Source organism: Aotus nancymaae, unplaced genomic scaffold (genome assembly GCF_030222135.1).
Source record: "Aotus nancymaae isolate 86718 unplaced genomic scaffold, 86718_ANA_hifiasm-v0.15.2.pri h1tg000003l, whole genome shotgun sequence".
In the NCBI taxonomy this organism is placed as follows: domain Eukaryota; kingdom Metazoa; phylum Chordata; class Mammalia; order Primates; family Aotidae; genus Aotus; species Aotus nancymaae.
In genome coordinates, this window is record NW_026988414.1 from 70144730 (window position 1) to 70166276 (window position 21547).

The 21547-nt window shown below is 39.9% G+C and overlaps 1 protein-coding gene across 2 annotated transcripts in view; it reads left to right on the forward strand.

Moving 5' to 3' along the window:
* The window catches only part of THSD4 (thrombospondin type 1 domain containing 4), a 645795-nt gene that overhangs the window by 397910 nt on the left and 226338 nt on the right, over nucleotides 1–21547 (forward strand). The window contains exon 1 of one of the 2 annotated variants that reach the window (XM_012451308.2): nucleotides 9840–10069. The exons of the other annotated variant lie outside the window; for it this stretch is intronic. Within the exon in view, the coding sequence (XP_012306731.2) occupies nucleotides 9998–10069 (72 nt within the window). The 5' untranslated portion in view covers nucleotides 9840–9997. Of the gene's footprint in view, nucleotides 1–9839; nucleotides 10070–21547 lie in introns of those variants that run through there. 2 annotated transcript variants of the gene reach the window in all.

The following is a 21547-nucleotide window of genomic DNA, read 5'->3' on the forward strand; positions in this document are numbered from 1 at the left end:
GCAAAGCCGTAGTCCCTGTGGAGGCTCTAGGAAAGGATCCCTACTTCTAGCCCTTTCCAACTTCTGCAGGCTGCCACATTCCTTGGGTCCCAGCTCCTCTTCATCTTCAAAGCCAGCAACGGCAGGTTGAGTTCTTCTACAATCTTCCCTCTTCTGCCTTGCCCTTCCACATGTAAGGACCCTTGTGATTAATTGTGCCTACCTTGAAAATCTAGAATAATCTCTGTATTTTAAAGTCATCTGATTAGCCATGTTAATTCCATCTGACACCGTGTTTTCCCTTTGCTATGTAATATAACGTATTCATAAATTTCAGGGATTAAGATGTGGACGTCTTGGTGGAGACATCATTCTGCCTACCACAGACTATGATTTATTTTTTAATGGGCAAGTAACACTTGTATATATGTATGGTATACCTTATGATGTTTTGGGTTTATGTACACATTGTGACTGGGTAAATCAAGCTAATTCACATGTGTATTACCTCCCACACTTATCATTTATTGATATGTGGAAGAACACTTAAAATCTCTCTTAGTAGTTTTCAAGTATATAATATGTTATTATTAATTATAGTGACCATGATATAGAATCTTTGATGTGTTTTGAGTTAATTAGTGTGTGAGCAGGATGAGGTAGGGGTCCATCTTCATTCTTTTGTGTGTAGATATCCACTTATCCTGGCACCATTTGTTGAAAAGACTATTATTCCCTTATTGATGTAGCCTACTTTTGTCTTAAAATGTAACATCAAAATGTTATCAATATCAAGCAGTCAGTAAACATATGGCATGGTCACTCTAAATGATTGTATAGGAGTTCACTTTCTGGGTATACCATAGTGTATCCAAGACCTCCCCTATGGTTAGACATTGAGTCCATCCTTTCACTAACATTGTTTTTATTTAAGAGTTCTGTGTTTTTAAAAATATATTGTGGACCTGAGCCTCTTCCCACTGTAAATGTTGTCAGTTACCTTTGAAATCATTCATTTCTTTCCACCATCCTGGTTTAAGCACTTAGCCCTTTTCATCTGGACTACAGCCATAATCTTCTAACTGGCCTTCCAGCTTCCATTCTTGCCTCCCTCTAATCCCTTCACCATACAACAGAAGTAGCCTTTGTAAAATGCAAATCTGGTCCTATAACTGCTGCCTTTGCCTTTAAAGTAGATTCTCATTAAGAGAAAGACAGATCTCTTCATCACGGCCCCTCCCTTTGTCCTCAGCCCATCTGATGCTGGGCTGGCGTCCTCTTGGTTGCCTCTATTCAGCCACGCCTTCTTCCTCTCAAGTCATCAGGAAGGCCATTATTGCTCCTCTCACAAGCCAATCTCTAATGAGGACAGACTTCCTATATTACCATCTATCTTTCCTTTGTAATTCTTTTCATGTTGCAATTTTAAATGTATTTGCTGGGTTTCATTAATGTTGACATCCTGCACCAGACAGTAATTACGCTCCACAGTGATGAGAATTGAGTCTGTTTTTGCCTATTGCTGTTTTTCCTGGTTCAAGCAGATGATAAGTGCTGATATTATTTTTAGTAAATGGACAAGTGAAATACATTCTTTACTGTGTATTCAGCTTTTTTTTTTTTTTTTTTGAGATGGAGTCTTGCTCTGTTGCCCAGGCTGGAGTGCAATCACAATCACGTGTTCTTGGCTCACTGCAACTGCCTCCCAGGTTGAAGTCATTTTCACACCTCACCCTCCTGAGTAGCTGGGTTTACAGGCATATGCCACTATGCCTGGATAATTTTTGTATTTTTAGTAGAGTCGGGTTTTCACCATGTTGGCCAGGCTGGACTTGAACTCCTGACCTCAAGTGATTCACCTACGTCGGCCTCCCAAAGTGCTGGGATTACAGACATGAGCTACTGCACCCAGCCTATTTGGCTTTTAATTCTGTTTATGGTATTTTGAATTTACAGAATTTTAAAATATGTATACAAATATATAAGTATTTTCTTTTGTGATTTCTGTCTTCATTTTAGCTCTGCTTAAAAATCCTTCCCCACACCAAGAATATAGAAATATTAACCCATTTCCTTTTACTGTTTTCACACTTCTATTGTTTGCATAAAACCTATAATCCACCCACAATTTATTTTGTCATTGATATAAATTAGAGAAATAACTTTACTCCTCAAGTCACTGGCCACATTCCCAGCCCTTTGCTTTCCTTTTCTTGATGATTTGAAGTGACTTATTGATTGCACATGAAATCCCTCTACACGTTTAGTCAGGTGAATGATCTGCCTCTTCCGTCAGTGGTTGTTTATGCCACTGTTTTCATTATTATGGCTTCGTGCTATGTTTTAGTGTCTGACAGTTACCTTTTGTAAGAAAATAAGATTTTATAAAGTAATATTTTAAGTTTATGCAATTTGAATTAACGTTTACTAGACAGATGATTATTGCTTAAAGCAGTAGTTTCCAAAGCAGCAGGCATCCACAGGGCTTGTTATAACACAAATTGGAGGGCTTAACCCCCAGAGTTCCTAATTCATAAGTCTGGGATGAGTCTGATATTTGCATTTTAAAACAAGTTCCCCAATGATGCTGATCCAGGGACCACAGTTGAGAACCTCTCCTTAGAATAAATACTTGAAACAAAAATACGGTCAACATGATAATGGTTCTGATGCATTATCTGAACTAGGATGGGCCTGTAGGGTTTTGTTTTATTTTATTTTTTTTTTTTAAGCATCTCGCTGTGTCTGTGGCCCTACTCTTGGCCTGACTTTAAATCCCTGAACCCAGTTGAGCCAAGTAACATAACCCTCCTTTCAGTGAACCTGCAAGGTGCTCAGCCTAACTGCATGGCTGCCCTGATATTTACACGTGCTGATCCACACAGCCTTTGGCCCCTTTCAGACAGAAATCAGAGAAGGGTAAGGATGCAGCGACTTCCTTTGTTTTAGAGTCTCATGATTGTCCTTATCTTTAAAGAGAAGAGACAGCAGTCACTAGAAATGCAGCAGAGAACTCTTTGCTTTCCTCATTTCCCACCTCTGTGACTATTTAATGGCTTCTTGGTTCATACAAAGCGAGAGTTAATTACTAACACCTGCTTCTGCTTCTCCTTTCCTGCATGGCCAGCTCCCTGACTGATAGCCAGCTGCTTTCTTGACAAGAGACTTTTTCCACCTATTCCACACAATGTCAGCATATGTAAAGAGAGAACATAGTTTGAACAGTTTAGCCATACAATATGGACCTCTGTGGAGAAGCCTGCATCTTCCTTCTTCCTTCATAAAGGAATACACATTCTTGGCAGGAAGTAAAATAGCCTTAGAGGTGACATCTCCTGTGGTTTACTCTTCTTTGTTAGTAAGACGTAGTGCGAAATTATATTTTACATGAAATGTGTGGTTTTAGGCGTCATACGTTCGTGTTTTTTGATACTCTCATTTTACCACTAACATTTTCTCTTTTTAGGTTACCCAAAGTTAGGTTGAAATTATTTGAATTTCCTTGAGGAATATACCTTCTGGGAGTTTCTCCTCTGTGTTTTTCGTTTTCTGGTATCTAAGATGAACCATTAGAAGATCTCCCGTCAAAAGCAGATAAGAATTTCCTATAAAATACTCGTTTGCATCCATTCTCTTGTTTGGCATTCACCGAATCAGGCTATTTGTGTGCTGACTCTTGGAGCCACAGAGAAAAGACGCATCTCTTGTTATGGAGCGCTCACTCTGTATTGATGGAGACAATACTTGAATTAGCAATTACAACACATCATGATAAATATTACACTGGAGATAATCAGAGGATACCTGGGGATGTAGGCCAGGGCTTTGCCCTCAGCTTAACAGGGAGCCTGATGAGATGTAACTCCTAGAAAAAGTGACATTTAAGTGAATCACTGGGACCAAGGAAGACATGTGTGTGTTCATTTCTATTCTTAACTATTATTTCTATCATTCATTTTACTTTTCTTTTTTTTTTTTTGAGACAAGTCTCTCTCTGTTACCCAGGCTGGAGTGCAGTGGTGGGATCTTGGCTCACTGCAACTTCCACCTCCTGGTTTCAAGGGTTTCAAGTGATTCTCTTGCCTCAGCCTCCCGAGTAGCTGGGATTACTACTACTAGGCGCATACCACCACGCCCAACTAATTTTTGTATTTTTAGTAGAGATTGGGTTTCACCATATTGGCCAGGCTGGTCTCAAACTCCAGACCTCAAGTGATCTGCCTACCTCAGCCTCTCAAAGTATTGGGATTACAGGCGTGAGCCACTGCACCCGGCCTCATTTTATTTACTTTTTGAATAGCAATACATTCACATGTTTGACAGTTCAGTAAGTGTGAAAGAGGATATAGAAATGCCGTCCACCAGTGTGGCTATTTTTCTAGTAGCCGCATTTTAAAAAGTAAAATGAAACAAATGAAATTAATTTTAATACTATAACCCAACATATTCAAAATATTATTTCAACATCAAATCAACATAAACATATATGAATGAGATATTTTACATTCTTTTGCTCATACCAAGTTTTCAAATTGTACAAAGAGCATTTTACACTTACAGCATATTACAATTTGGAATAGCCACATTTCCATTGCTCAGTATTTGTGCATGGGTAAGTGGCTGCAGTACGAGACAGCACAGATATATAATAATAAATTTTTCTCTCATTTCTGTCCTGAAGCTACTCAGTTTCCCTCCCTAGACATAGCCATTGTTGGTAGCCTCAAGTGTGTTTTTCCACAGATAACACATAGACAAGCAATTACAAACATGCATATGCAAATAATAGGACAGTAATCACACTTCTGTGCATCTTTTTTCACTTAATAAATCTTAGATATGTTTCATATCATTACATAGGAAGCAACCTCAATTTTTTCTTTTTTCTTTTTTTGTTGCTCCAGGGTACCTCACTTTATGGATGTCATAATTATTCAGTTAGTCCCTATTGATGGGCATTTAGGTGGTTTCCAATATTTGATGCTTATGAATGATTTGGGATACATTTTTAGAAGCAAAGAGCAACAGGAGCTAGCTCAGTGAGGATGGGGGAATGACTTTCTAGAGAAAGGGACTACTAGGAAAGAAGGCATCAAGCACAAGGACACATGGTAGTTGGGATAATTTCTTGTGGCTTAAGATGGCTGGAGAATAAAGTGTGTGTGAACAAAAGATGAGGAAGAGGCTGGAAGGGCAGGAAGAGAACATACTGCAAACAATCTTGTAATTGTCATGTGAAGGGATTTGGACTTCATCCCAAAGGAGAGCCATCAAAAGATTTTAAGCAGAGTAGTATAAATAAATGTTTCAATTAATAAATATATGGAAGAGGAGGAACAAATCATCCATACTAATGAATTCTGATTAAATGTAGAAGGCATGAGGGAAACAGAAAATCACTATTAGAACACTACAGTAATAATTGCTGCAGGCAAGATCTACAGATGAATGTTAAAATTAGCTGAGAAAACAGAATAGTTGCATAGCCTTAAAGTATCTCCTCCAAAATATGTACGCATTTGTGATGTTTTTAACATGTCTGAATATTCTTTGATACTCCCCCTCCAGAAAGTAGAGCTTAATTCTATGGTATTTACTGATTCATTTCCAATAAATAGGATATGGAAAAGGAAAAATACTATCTTTACAGTGGAGAAACCTGGCAGATACCACTTTAACCACATGGTCAAGGTTAATATCATCAGTGATAAGTCATGTTGAAATAGTATACCCCGATGAATGTGATAAGGTCACTTTGCTTCCATAATATTTTTCATAAAAACCCGTTAACCCCTGTCTAATCATGAAAAAACATTAGATAAACCCAAATTGAAGGATAATCTAAAAAATACCTGACCAGTAATCTTCAAGAGTGTCGAGGTCATGAAAAACAAAGAAAGGCTGAGAAACTGTCACAGACCAGGAGAGACCAAAGAAATGTCATGACTAAATGTAATTGTGGTCTCCTGGATTGGGTCCCTGGAATAGAAAAAGTACGTTTTGGAAAAAAACTGGGGAAATCTGAGTCTGTAGTTTAGTTAATATTATTGTACCAATGTTAACATCTTAGTTTACATAAATATATCAGTTATGTAAGATGTTAACATTATAAAGAGCTGGGTGAAGAGATGCTGTGATACTCTGTGCTGTCTTTGCAACTATTCTGTAAATCTAAAGTTATTTCAAAAGAAAAAGAAAAAAATCAAGAGAGTGACATGATTGGAATCACATTTTAGAAGATCCCAGTGGTTGCACTAGGAAAGAGGGCTGGAAGGAGAGAAGAACAGAACAAGAAGGTTGCTACATAAAGTCATGAAGAGATGGTGGAGGACTGGATGGGGACAGGGCAGCAGGAATGTGGGGCCATAGACCTGCTGCGGAGCTCTCTAGAAGGAAACTCAATCAGACCCAATGATGGTTTGGATGAAAAAGTGAGGGAGTGGGAGGACCCTGTTGTCAGCCCCTGGGAATTATATGGCTAATGATGTCATTTACTGAGATAGAGGAAACAGGAGGAAGAACAGGTTTCAGGGAAACATTAGCTCAGTTTTAGACCTGTTGAATTCAGAGTACATTTGAGGAATGCAAGTATCCATTAGGCAACTGGGTATATCGACCTGCAGGTCAGGAGAGAGACCTGGCTACAGATGGTTGTAGAGAATCGTGGGCGTGTAAAGGGTTGAGACCATTGAAATGATAAAATGGCCCAATGAGGGCAGATAGAGAGGAAACAGGGCCTAGAACATAAGAATTTAGGAGCTAGGCCCAGGGTGTGTCAAGAGTCCAGAGAAATGGTGACAAGGCAATGTCATCATTAAGAGTCAGGCTCTGGACAAAGGCTGCTGGGGTCAGAATGCTGACTGTGCCACCTACCATTGTGTGACACGAAGCAAATTATTTAATCTAATAAGACTGTTGTCATGGCTACATGAAACTATTTTAAAAGTTATTTTAGTAATTTTAATAATACTGGGCTCATAGCGCTCAATGAATGTCAGCCAATGAGAGGCAAAGGAAATCTAGAGCCATAGCCCTGGAAGCTATGGGAAGAGAGTGGTTCAAAAAGGAAGACATACATTTCATATCCATTAAGATGTCTGTTGTCAAAAAATGGAAAATAATAAGCATTGTCAAGGATGTAGAGAAATTGAACCTTCGTGCATTGCTAGTGAGAATGTAAAACAGTACCACCACTATGGAAAACAGTTTGGTAGCTTCTCAAAAAGTTAAACACAGAGTTACCATATGATTCAGTGATTCTACTCCTAGATACATATCCAAAAAAATTGAAAGCAGGGATTCAAATAGATACTTGGACATCCAGGTTCATAGCAGTATTATACATAACAGCCAAATGGTAGGAACATTCCAAGTGTCCATTAACAGATGGATGAATAAACAAAATGTGGTATATCCATGTGATGGAATATTGTTTAACCTTAGAAAAGAAGGAAGTTTTGATACCTGTTATAGCGTGGACAAACCTTGGGAATATTATGCTATGTGAAATAAGTCAGACACGAAAGGCAAAATACTGTAGTGCATGAGTCCCCTTATATGAAGTACCTAGACTAGGAAAACTCATGGAGACAGAGAGTAGCATAGTAGTTACCAAGGGCTTGGAGGAGGGGAAATGGAGAGGTTTAATGAATACAGAGTTTCTGTTTGTGGAAATGGAAAAGTTCTAGAAATGAACAGTGGTGATGGCTGCACAATATTGTGAATGTACTTAATGCCGCTCACTTATATACTTAGTAATAAATTTAATGACAAATTTATGTTGCATATGTTACCACAACATTAAAAGTAAAGGAGGACATGGCTACAGAGAAGTAAATAAGTGCTAAATGATTAGCTTTTGAATTGTGTGACACGGGGGCCATTGATGAGCTTTCCAGAGCCCTTGCAGTAGAGCAGAGAAGTCAAAAGATTGCAGTGGGTGGAAGGATGATTGGGAAGTATCTAGACCAGGAGCTGGCAAACTACTGTCAAATCTGGCCTGCTGCCTGTTTTTTACAAATAAAGTTTTATTGGAACACAGCCACACTTGTTCATGTGTGTGTTATCTGTGGTTGCTTTTGTGCTATAATGGCAGCGTTGAGTAGTTGCTACTGAGACCACATGGTCTGTAAAACCAAAAATATTTACCATCCGGCCCTTTACAGAAAGTTTCCCAACCCCTGGCTAGACAACACTCCTGGACTTTCAAGAACTTTGGCTTTCTGAAGTAATGCCTGCATTTCTCGTGAGATTACTCAGTAGATAACTTTGCCCCTTCAATTAGGTAGCAGAACAGACCCAAAGCTGAACAGTAACAGTGACTACGAAAGAGGAAGAAGAAAAATTCATTCCTTTCTTTCTTTAATTGGAGATATTATATTATCCTCACTATACTTTTTTTTTTTTTTCATCTTATAGACCTGGAAAAAAGGAATGAAAGTTCTTCCCCTTCATCCCCCTACTGGTAAATGGTCATGTGACTGGTGATAATAAACTTTCTGAGATGGCTGCAAACTGCAGTTAGGTTTAAAGTTTCCTCATTAATGCAGGAAAATGCTCATAACCTGAGGCTTTTCAAGTGTTTATTAATTTACTTTCTGGGGCTGGCTGCTGATATTTATTTCAGATCAAAGAGAAAGCGTGTGTCTTTAGTACTTACTGTGTGCCAGGAACTATGCCACATTTTGTGCCTAGGTGAGCTCATTGGTAGTCGTCATAAGCATTGGATGACATTTTTCTATTTCACAGGAGGGGAGACTAGGGCTCACCAGAGTTAAATACTCACCCATACATGCACAAAGAGTTTGAAGCACAGCTGGCGTTTAACCCACACCTGCCTAATTCCAGGACCTCAGGCTGTTTCCACTACACCATGCAGTCATCCTATCCTCTGTGGTCACCAAAAGCCTCAGAACACTGCCTTGAACCCATTCTAGGCAGAATACAATACTAATCTGTCTTAAACCACGATCCCTGCTATTTCAGGATAACAGGTAACCATGTAAGGTGTATCCCAAGTGCACAGTAGGCTTTAGGAAGACCCTTTTCCCAGCCTGCTCCCCACACTCCCAAGCCCCACTTTGTTGGTCAGTGTGAGTCTACTCAAAGGTAGCTCTTATTTCTTTTAAAACCATCTTGCATTTCAGTGCACTCTGACAGCACTATGTGACGCTTGGGATTCACTTGTTCCCATCTTGCTGCCTATTTTTACATTGTCAGCAATAATTCCTCAAGCTCTTACTTAGGCACAGTGACCCAGGGATGCAGCAAGAGGGGGCTATATTGTCTTCCACAGTTCCCATCTGTTTGTGTCTATACAATTGATGCACAAACACACATCACCCTGTGACTTCTTTCCCCCACTGAGGCTGCCCTTGATAATGCAGCCTTTAACTACCTAGATTTCTGCAACCATCAAATCAGATCTAAAAGGGAACTCAGAGGTCATTCATCCAACGTTTGATTGTACCAGTGAGAAAAGTAAACTGCAGCCCAGAGAGGGCTGCCAACTTGTCCAGGCAAACACAGCTAGTCAGCCCCAGATCCTGCACTAGGAAGGCCCTAGCTCTCCCTGTTCCCAGCCTGGAGCTCATCCTGCTGCAGTTCACTGCCTCCTCCCTGCCTCAGTGGATGAGGGTAGGGGCTGTCCCCCTGCATGTGGAGTGCTTACCTTGGAACCCTTTTCATGAATGAGACCAGATGCAGAACTCCACATTGATCATTTCTGTCCCTCCCCTTTCTGCTTTCTGTTAAAAGGCAGCCCCCCAGCTCCCAGCTGGCTCCTGTCCCCTCCCCCAGCCGGGAGAAGTTATTACATGAAGAGATCAGCTTACCAGTTTTCTTCAGAGCAGAGGCTGAGCTCGAAGCGCCGGGTAGTACAGTGAGGGAGAGCCGAGGGAACCAGCGCGGTGCCTAGCGGAACTCCAGGGCTGGAATCCCGAGACACAAGTGCATCTGCTAGCTGTTAGCACTTGGCAGACGGAGTTCTCCTCTAGGGTAGTTCTAACTTTGGGTAATAATGTTTGTCAGCTACCTGATATTAACATTGCTCCACGTTCAAACAGCAGTGTTAGCAAGACCTGGGGGAGAGGTAAGCCAAATAAAATATCTTGTCAGAAGTTGTATTTTTGTCAGCATTATATTTCCTCTTCTATCAACCAAGAGGGATCAGGGAATGGATTTTTATGGGGTGCAAAGAGTAATGCTTTATATTACTTTTGTAGGCTTCTCTTGCCTTTTCTTATATGAAGACGTCTTTTCTTCTTGAAGAATTTTATAATCTCTAAAATCTCATTCTGAAGCTGTCTGTACAGTTGCCATACTGGGAAGTTGCTCTGGCCTTGGTGACAGATGCCTGTAGCACGCACGTTTCTCCTGCTGTAGCAGAAAAAAAAAAGATGTGCCATGTCAGATTTCAATAGGGACTGTTAACCTTTTGAGAATTTTTCTCCAGTGCTGCAAAGAGAATGTGCATGCTAGGGGAATCGCATTCTTCCCTGCTTTTGCAACACTTCTCTCTCTTTTTATTTTTATTTTTGGCTTTGATGTGCTTGGATAAATCTGTGCTTAACTTTCTATCACAGGTTTGAAGAGGGACAATAATATGCAACAGGGCTAGGAGTGTGCCCAGATCGACCTTAGAAGGAAGAGATGTTTTAAGTCCATGAGGATGATTTATTATTATAGGTTTAGTTCATGTGATTGTTGGGTACAGTTTTTTTTTTAACATCAATGATACCTCTTGGAGTCCGTTTTTTATGCAGGTGAAGAGATTGGAATAGATTGTCACTGAGCCCCGAGGGGGAAGCACCTTGGTGTATCCACCCTCACCTGCAAAGCAGCCTGCAACATATTTCCTGTATCCACTTCTTTCACTCCTTACCCTGATGCCTGAGTAACGAAAGGACAGCCTTTCTCCTGCATCCGTCTTCCTCTTTGAAAAGCCAAGTGAAAAATATATCTCCTAAAAAGGCCATGAGGCCAGTTCACAGCTTTGCCTTTTGTTAGCCTTGTCAGGGACCAAGCAGGCTCTGAAAGGCTAATGTAATTACTTTCCCTTGTCTAAGAAGAGTGGAAGTGAGAGCGCTCCCAAGCCCACGGCTGCAAAGCTAGCTGTGGTTTCAGCAGGCGCGTTGCTCTGTTCAAAACAGACATGCAGCTCAGAGGCATGCAGCAACGGGTCATTTGTTGTAGGCTTTTCGCCTATTAGTTAATCATGTCCTCTGCTCTGTAGATACTTTCTGGGCCTGTGGGGGGATTGAGCCCTTGAATGGGAGCAGGAGGAACTGAATGGGTGAGTGATGCTGGAAGCTGAAAGCAGACCATTGCCCTCTAGTTGTAGTTGAAGTTCGCAACTTCCCTGTTGATTTTTTTAGTGTGTAGAGTAAATGACAAATGATCTGGCCTCCCTCAGCCTGGAGCACTTAAGCAGGCGAGTGGAGAGCTCATATGGAAAATATTTCTATCACCGCTGCATGCACATATGGTCTGGGGAGACCCCCAAACTGAGCAAATCACAGCGCTCCAGCAGCTCCTCAGTGGCGTGCCAATTACTCCTGTTAACAGCAAGCAAAGGGCAGGCTTTAGTTACCTACACACAGCTGGCTCGTGGGGAAGGCCACTCTGGAATGTGTGTGCCCTGAGCCTTGTGTCACATGCAGAGTAGCAAAAGGCTCTGCTTCACCTGACAATCGGCAAAGGAGATGAAAAATGAAAGGGATTATACAGGCTCACCCGAATCTTGGCACTTTTCAGACAGCGCTCGGCATTTGAGAAAGGCAGGCAGAGGTTTCGTCTTATGAATTAAAAGTGTATGTGCTTAACGTGAATAGCCAGAAAACCCAATCAGAGGTGGTGAGATGCCTGCCCTCTGCCCCTTTGTTCCACTCTGCTTTGCTAAATAAAGATCCTCTTGGGCCTCCTCCTCTTTTCTTTCTTGCTTTCCCTCTTTTCCCCAGTGTGTGCGTGTGTGTGAGTGCGTGTGTGTTTCTGTGCTGTTGGCTCCAGAACGCCTGAGCTCCTAGGAAATTGTACAATTAGGATTCCTTTCCCCCTGTTGGAAATGAAATGATGAGGAAGAAGCATGGGTATGAGTCGCCCCCACCCCATCCTTAAAAAGAATGTAGTTTATATAGAGCTTTGAAGAATGTGGCATTTATTTATAAAGCCTCTTTTTTATTGTCGTGTTACTTACAAAACTTACCCATAAACATGTGGCGTCGTCCCTAAGTCACTAAGATTTTCCTTTTCTCTGCCAGCTGGTTTTCTTGCAGGTTTTAATTATCTTCCCTTTGGATGTTCCTAAAAACACATGAGGAAAAGGAAGAAAGAGGAAGAAAGCGTCATACCTGGGGGTGCTTGGCGGGCTGTGTTCTCAACGTGGGGCTGGAAGCCAAGCGGCACACTCTGGGAAGCAGTTTACAGAGTCAGTTTTCTAGGATGTGAGGTCCTTCCAGATAAGCAGGGGCTGGCAGGTGGTGGGAGGAGGGTGGGATGCAAAGCAAGCCTTGTTTGGCATCCCATGGCTGGCACTGTCGGCGCTGGTGACTGGTCCAAGGACAGAACAACCTGGTATGGTGTCAGTGCTTGGGTTAGAGAACAGACACAGAAAGGAACTGTGCCTTTTTAAATTTTCTCGTTGCCAGAGCATTAAACTCAGAACACTGACATCATGAGAATGCCCTCATCCTAGTCAAGGTCAGTGTAGCAACCATGTACGCTTGTATGGATGGGGTGCATCTCCAAAAAGACTATAAAGAAGTTTTAAAGTCAGGCTGGACTTTTGATGCATTTCTCAGTGTGGGGAGTATGCCAACGTGCAGCTTCTATGCAGGATGCAGCGGAATGGTGGGGGAGGGGAGGTGGGAATGGGAGGCTTGCATTTTCTATCTTCAACTTGGACTTACTTTCTCAGATAAGACCAATGAGACATTGTTCTATGTAGGGACAGGGATGGAGACACAACTAGAAATCTACTACCTTGCATATTTGGAATGATATGACAAATTCTGCAATGTGTGGTTCAATTTTGATGCCACAATGTGGCAAAACCTATCAAAATAAAAACTAGATATCTTAGCTACTAATGGGTACAGACAGGGTTTCTTTCCATGGTGAAGAAAGTGTCTTGGAATTAGGTAGTGGTGATATTGCACAATTGTGTGACTATCCTAAAAACTATGGAACCATAACCTTTAAGAGAGCAAATGTTATGGTATGTAAATTATGTCACAATTTTTTACAATAAAAATAAGTAATAAATATCTTTTGGACCCAGATTTTCCATTTCTAAGACTTTTTATCATATGGGTCTACTCTGAGTGTGTAAAACGTTCTAGAGCCACTTGTCATAATTAAGCTGTTTCCAACCTACTGTCCTAGTGATGTGGCATGCTCTGCAGGTGTTCAGAAAGAGTGAGGTTGTTGCAGATGTGCAATGAAATGACCACCAGGATATGTTTTTAGGTAAGAAAAGCAAATCGAATGTGCATAAAATGCTCCCATTGTGTAAAATATGTTAACACATTTGTCCATCCCCTCTGGAAGGACATAAAAGAGGGTCTGGGGAGGCAAACAGGAGAGAGGGTTACGTTCCACTTCACACCCTTGATTGAATTGTGCTCAGTAAGCACACCTTATCTGGTAAAAAAAATAAATAAATAAAACAAATGATATAATAAGTCACTTCATAATAAATAAAATAAGTGATATAATAGGTTACATCCTAGGAGCAGTTTGTACACAGCACCTGCAGAGGTGCATGTACATGAGTTAATAGCCATGGTGACAAAAGTGCAGCTCAGTGACGTGATTCCCCAAGGACTAAAATGGCGTTCTTTACATGGTTCATTCACTCACTGAACACCTTCTGATGGCCCCTCTGTTTTCTCCACTTTACAGATGAAGATAGCAGTAGTAGCTACCTTACGGGGTGGTTGGAAGGATGAAGTGCAAGTAATATGGGTAGAGCTCTTAGCTATGTGTGTCGGGCATATAGTAAACAGTGGTTATTGACTACACTCACCATTGCAAATGCTACCAAGTATATTAACCCTATGCTGGAGAAAGAAAGGTGAAAAAGACCAGATCTTTGTCTTTGATGAGCTTATACTCTAAAAGGGGCACAGAGTACAAAGGGTTAATGATCATGCAATAAGGAACTCTCTTTAATTGCAAGAGCAGAGGCAAAGGAGCAATGGGAAGCTACCTAAGAAAGCACAGAAAGATTAATGATGTCCTATTTGAACTGATGCTTGAAGGGTTGTGTGTTGAGGGTCTTCAAGACAACCCCTAAGATTCAATGATCTGCAGCGATTCAGTGACTCAGCATACATTGGCACTCACAGCTATGATTTATTACAGTGAAAGTATACAAAGAAAATCAACAAAGGGAAAAGGTTCATGGGGTAAAGTCTGGGGGAAACGAGATAGAAGCACCCAAGGCTTTTTACCCTAGGGAAGGCACGCAGGACCCGCTTACTTCCCCCTGCAATGAGTTATGACAACACATGGGAAATGTTGGCAGCCAGGAAGCTTGTTAGAGGCTCAGAGCCCAGCATCTTTATTGGGGCTGACCACATACACACCCTCTGCCTGCCAGCTAACAAAATTCCACACTCCCACGAGGAAAGCAGGTGTTCAGCACAGTCCGTACAGTAGAGGCACAGCAAGCAAGCCACTCTTATCAGTTCTGGGAATGATGGGAACCCTCCTCAGATCCAAGTTACCAGATGCCAGGCTAGAGCCAGCCTTGTAAGCAGATATTTTCACAGAGAGCAGTCAGTCCTGCTATCTTAACTCTTTTCTGATGGATAGGTTAGCATTTTAAGTGGGAAAAGAGAGGAGAGCATTCCAGGCAGAGGGAAAACATCTGTAGAGCCCCAGAAATAAGAAAGGACATGGCATGTTCTAGAAATAATGCATAGTTCAGATCACAGAAGCATCCATTGTGAAGGGATGTGGCAGGAAATTTGTCAGTCAGCTGAATCCTGAGAACTGGAGTTTTTCTCTGTGCCTTTGAAAATTCCCCAAATTCCAGATCTACAGTCAAGATTGTCTTTTTATGATGTCATTTAGATCATCATTGCAGGACATTTTCTTCTTCATAAATTATTGAAATTATTTCCTAAGGAGTAAATCAAATTAAATAATGAATGGAGTGCTGCTGTGTTTTTTGTTTGTTTGTTTTATTTTTTATTGAGATAGAGTCTTGCCTTGTCACCAGGCTGGAGTGCAGTGGTGTGATCTCAGATCACTGCAACCTCCACCTCCCAGGTTTAAGCAATTCTCTGCCTCAGCCTCCCAAGTAGCTGGGATTACAGGCATGTGCCACCACATCCAGCTAATTTTTGTATTTTTAGCAGAGATGGGGTTTCACCATCTTGGCCAGGCTGGTCTTGAACTCCTGACTTCGTGATCCACTGTAGGGATGCTTTGTAAGCAGTGACACCCTTTGTTTAAAAAACTAGTTGTCACTCTTCATTCCTAGAGTGTTATTTGTGGCAAATAGAAATGAAGGATCAATGTAATGACCTTAATGACTATTTCCTGGTACACAATTCTCCCTGGCTTCACCTTTCTTTCTTTTTCTGGTATCTACAACAGCAAACCAGCTACGTGAAACTCACCTGATACTGCAAAACCCAAGTTTGAGCCTTGGGTCAGTCACTTGGTTGAAAAGTCATATGATCATAAGGCTTTTCCCATTTGATTTTTTTTTTTTTTTTTTTTTTTTTAGACAGAGTCTCACTCTGTCACCCAGGCTGGAGTGAGTGGTCTCAGCTCACTGAAAGCTCTGCCTCCTGGGATTAAGCAAGTCTCCTGACTCAGCCTCCTGAGTAACTGGGATTACAGGCGCCTGCCAGCATGCCCAGCTAATTTTTGTATTTGTAGTAGAGACAGAGTTTCACTGTGTTGGCCAGGCTGGTCTCCAACTCCTGACCCCACGTGATTCACCCACCTCAGCCTCCCAAAGGGCTGGAATTAGAGACATGAGCCATCACACCAGCCTAAAAAATTTTTTAATTATAAAAACTGTTGTAAAAACAAATTCAAGCAAACAAATACAGAGAATAAAAGTTAAAGGTTCCTCTTTACCCTCATTCTCTCCCCTATCCTCCGCTGCCCAGATGAAACCATTGTTAACAATTTAGCATCTGTCCTTCTAAAACCGTTCCTGTACATTTATAAACATAAGGGTATGTGCCTATATGTATGTGCATGTCTGTGGGTTTATGTGCACCTGTGTATGTGTATGCCTATGACTTGCAGTGGCAGAGTTTTTCTTCTTTTCTGATACCTATGCTTCTTGTTTCTACTGCATGTCTAACTGCATTTACTAGAACTTCCAGAATACAGTGCTGACTAAGATAAATGAAAGTGAACATTCCTGTCTTCTTCCAGACTTTCTTTTTGGGATGGAGTTTCACTCTTGTCACCCAGACTGGAGTGTAATGGCGGGATCTTGGCTCACTGCAACCTCCCCCTCCCTAGTTCGAGCAATTCTCCTGCCTTAGCCTCCCAAGTAGCTGGGATTACAGATGTGTGCCACCACACCCGGCTAGCTTTTGTACTTTTAGTAGAGACTGGGTTTCACCGTATTGGCCAGGCAGGTCTCGAACTCCTGACCTCAGGTGATCCGCCTGCCTCTGCCTCTCAAAGGGCTGGGATTACAGGCATGAGCCGCTGCACCCAGCCCTTCCAGACTTAAATAAGAATGTTTCTAATATTTCATCACTAAGTATGATACCTGTCAGAGGTTTAAGTAGTTACATTTTATGCAGTTACAAGTTTCTTTCTAAGTTTTTATCAGGAGTGATTGCTGAATTTTATCAAACATTGTTTGTTTTTATCAAAATGCTCATATGAATTGTCTTCATTAATCTACTTACATAGTGAATTATATTATGGATTTCTTAATGTTGGACTGTCTTTGCATTCTTGGAATTCACTGTCTTAATCATGGTGATTCTTCATTAAATTTGCTACTGAATTTGATTTATAATTATTTTTAATTTTTCTTTTTTTTTTTAAATAAGTGTTATTGGCTCTCGGCTGTATTTTATTGTGCTAGACCAGGGTTTTGATAGTTTTGTAAAATCAATTCCGAAGTCTTTCATCTTTTCATATGCTTTGAAATGGCTTTTGTTTTTTTGAGACAGGGTGTCACTCTGTCACCCAGGCTGGAAGTGCAGTACTACAATCACATCTCACTGTAGCCTTGACCTCCCAGGCTCAAGTCATGCACCTGCCTCAGCCTTCCAAGTAGCTGGGACTACAGGCATGCACCACCGTGCCTGGCTAATTTTTTATTTTTTATAGACACAGGGTCTTACTTTGTTGCCCAGACTGCTCTTGAACTCCTGGACCCAAGTGATCCTTCCACCTCAGACTCCCCAAGCAGATTACAGGGGTGAGCCATCACACCCAGCCACTGAAACAGTTTAAACAACAAAAGAGTTACTTTTCTTTTTTTTTTAATTTGCGCCACTGCCACCGCCCCTCAGGGACTCGGGGCTCTGCACTTTTTTTTGAAGGTTTGTTGAACTCAATCATAATACCATCCAGCTCTTCAGTTGGAGTGATGATATTTGAGTATTTTTTAACCATTTATTTTATTTTTAAAAAACGTATAATAATATACGTAGGAGAATATATGTAATATATAAGCAATTATGAAGTAGAATAATCGAGCCAACATCTATGAACTCAACATGCAACTAAAGAAATCAAACATTCCCAGTACTGTATGCTACTCCCCACTCTTGTCATCCTCACTTCTCTCCTCCAGAGATAACCATCATCCTGAATTTTACGGTTTTCACTTCATTGCTTTTTTTTTTTTTAACAATATAATCACAGGTGTACGTGTGTCTAAAGAATATACTGTTTGGGCTGGTTGCAGTGGCTCATGCCTGTAATGCCAGCACTTCGGGAGGCTGAAATGGGTTAATCACTTGAGGTCATGAGTTTGAGACCAGCCTGGCTGACATGATGAAATCCCGTCTCTACAAAAAAAAAAAAAAAATACAAAAATTGGCTGGGCGAGATGATGTATGCCTGTAGTCCCAGGCTGAGTCAGGAGAGTCACTTGACCCTGGGAGGCGGAGGTTACAGTGAGCTGAGATGGTGCCACTGCACTCCAGCCTGGGTGACTGAGACTCCATCTCAAAAACAACAACAACAACAACAAAAAAGAACATACTGGTTGATAGTGTTTGGTTTTGAGTTGTGTAAACATGGTTATCTTGATTTTTTTTTATTCAACTTGATTTTTTAGACATGGTAATAATATCTGTAGCAGTGGTTCATTCATTTTCAGTGCTAGATAGTATGCTACAATATGAATATATCATCTGTTTTCCTGTTGATAGATATGTGGGTTCCTTCTAGGGTGTTTTTCCTATTACAAACAATGCTGCTATGAACACTTTGGAACGTCTTCTCACATACTGTGCAAGCATTCCTTTAGGATGCATGCCTAGGAGTTGAGTTGGTGGGTCATGGAGAATGTGTTTGTTTAACTCTACAAGTAATGTCAGATTGCTTTCCACAGCAGTTTTACTAGTTTTCATTTCCACTAGTAGAGTGTAAAAGTTCTCAATGATTTATCTCCTTTCCAGTATTAGGCATTATCAGACAGGTTAATTTTTACTGATCTATAAGGTATAAAATGGTATCAGTGTGTGCTAATGGACATTTCCCTGATCATTAACTATTGATATAGTACAATGTTTATGTGTATACATATATGTCATTCACGTTTCCTCTTCTGTGAAATGCCTGTTTGTATTTATTTTCTGGTTTTAAACTTAGATATTTGCTTTTTCACTACTGATTTAGGAGTCCTTTATGTATTTTGAATGTGAACCCTTTGCTTTTTATTCCATGTAATATTTTCTCCACTTTATGACTTATGAAGTATCTTTAGCTAAACAGAAGTCCTTGGTTTAGTGTATTTGAATGTATCCATTTTATTTCTTTATGTTAACACTCTCTTTTTCTTGTTTAGGAAATTATTGATCCCAAGGTTATAGACATATTCTCCTATATTGTTTTCTAAAATTATTGAAATTTTGCACTCCACAGTTTTTATATGCTTATTAAACTTTTTGTATGGGGTGAATAAGGGATATAATTTTTCATTAAGGGATCTAATTTTCTTTTTTCCCTGTATTGGCATTGAGTTACTACAGGAACGTTTGTTGAATAGTCTTTCCCTTTCAACAAATTTACAGGGCCATTTCTATTCACTACCAAGTTTCCATATTTATGTATATCTTTTTCTGGCCTCTGTATTTGCTCCATTGGTCATATGTCTATGTCGCTACAAGTAACATGCTGTCTTAATTACTATGGTCTTATAATAAATCTCAATCTATGTAGGGCAAATCAGTTCACATTATTCTTTGGGAGTGTCTTAAGTTATTCTTAGACATTTGCTCTTCCTTATAAAATTTGAAGTTATCATGTCAATTTTTCTTGAAAACTCCTTTAAGAACTTTTATCAGTTGTGTATTGAGTCTATAGATTAATATGAGAACACTAACAGCATTCGAATATTGAGACATTCTATCCATGAACATAGTATATAAGCTTCATGTTTATTTAAGTCTTTGACATGTCTAATAAAGTTTTACAATTTTCTACACAAAGGTCTTATACATCTTATTTTATACTTAATCCTAGGTACTTTGTTATTTTTATTATAAATTATGTGTATGTTTTCATAATTATTTTTTTCTTTTGGTTGCTAATGCTTAGAAGTGCAAATGATCAATTGGGCATGGTGGCTTATGCTTGTAATGCTAGTAGCACTTTGGGATGCTGAGGCAGACAGATCATCTGAGCCCAGGAGTTTGAGACCAGCCCTTGGTGAAATCTGTCTCCCAAAAAAAAAAAAAAAAATTTGAAAAATAGAGAAACATTAGCTAGGCATGGTGGTGTGTGCCCATATTCCCAGCTACTCAAGAGGCTAAGGTGGGAGGATTACCTAAGCACAGGGAGGTTGAGGCTGCAGTCAGCCATGATCATACCACTTTACTCCAGCCTGGGCAGCATGGTAAGACCCTGTCTAAAAACAAAGTAGATGATCTTATATCAAAACAGCTTTCTAAATTCTTGTTAATTTAAATCAGTTTCATGTAGGAACTTTTGTAGTTTCTAGTACATAATCATATAATCTGTGAATAATGGCCGTTTTGGTTTTTTTCCTTTTCCAAATTCTTATATATTTTATTTCTTTTTTAATGGCCATTTTGAGTTTGTTTCTTTTCCAGTTTTTAGAATTTTTATTTCTTAACCTATGCACTGGCCAGAACCTCCAGAAAAATGTTGAATGGAGGCAGTGTTATTTTGCTCCTAATTTGCTCCTGATTTAAAGAGAATACTTCTGACATTTTGTCATTAAAAATCAAGTTTGTAATCCCAGCACTTTGGGATACCAAGGCGGGCAGATCATGAAGTCAAGAGATTGAGACCATCCTGGCCAACATGGTGAAACCCCATCTCTACTAAAAATGTAAAAATTAGCTGGGCTTGGAGGCACATACCACCTGTAGTCCCAGCTACTCAGGAGACTGAGACAGGAGAATCACTTGAACTTGGGAGGCGGAGGTTGCAGTGAGCCAAGATCGTGCCACTGCACTCCAGCCTGGCAACAGAGCGAGACTCCATCTCAAAAAAGAAAGAAAAAATCAAGTTTGCGGTATCAGTTAATGCTTGTATCAGTTTGATAAACCCTTTTCTATTCCCAATGTACTAAGAGATTTATTTTTTAATAATGAACATATATTGAATTTTATCTAACACATTTTCTCTGTCTATTCAGATGATCATTTGGTTTTACTTTTTTAATCTGTCAGTGTGATACATTACAGAAATAGATTTTATAATGTTAAACTATCCTTGCATTCCAAGGATAAATCCAACTTGGTTATATTTCTGTTTTTATTAAATTAATTTTATAACATGACTACTTTTAAAAGGGTTCTTTAAAAAAAAATCTATATTTGAGAGTGCCTATAAATTTTTCTTTCTTATGCTGTACTTTCCTGTTTTGTTATAAGGCTATGCCTGTCTTATGAATTCATTTCAGAAGTACTGCCTTGTTTTCTAATTTCTAGAGGATTTTCTATAGTATAAAATTATTATAATTTATTCCTAGAAAGTCACCTAAAAAAAAACTGGCTAAGCCTGATGTGTTTCCTCCCACTGTGGGGAAATTTTAAACCACTGACTGTTTTTATTTAATCATTATAGGAGTATTAAGGCTTTCTCCTTATTCTTGGAAAATATTTAAAAGTTAAATATGTCTAGGAATTTGTCCATTTTATCTAAGTTTTCCAGCTTATTAACATAAATATGTCCATTATATCTTCTAATTACTTACAGCATCTGCAGATCTCCAGATACTGCAGAGCCCTTTTTTCTTTCCTAATATTGTTGAATTGTGTCTTTTATTTTATTAACCATTCTTTCTAGAATCCTATAAATTTTATTAATCTTCATAAAAAAATCAACTTTTGGCTTTGTTGTTCCTCTGCATTGAAGCTTTGTTTTCTGTTTCATT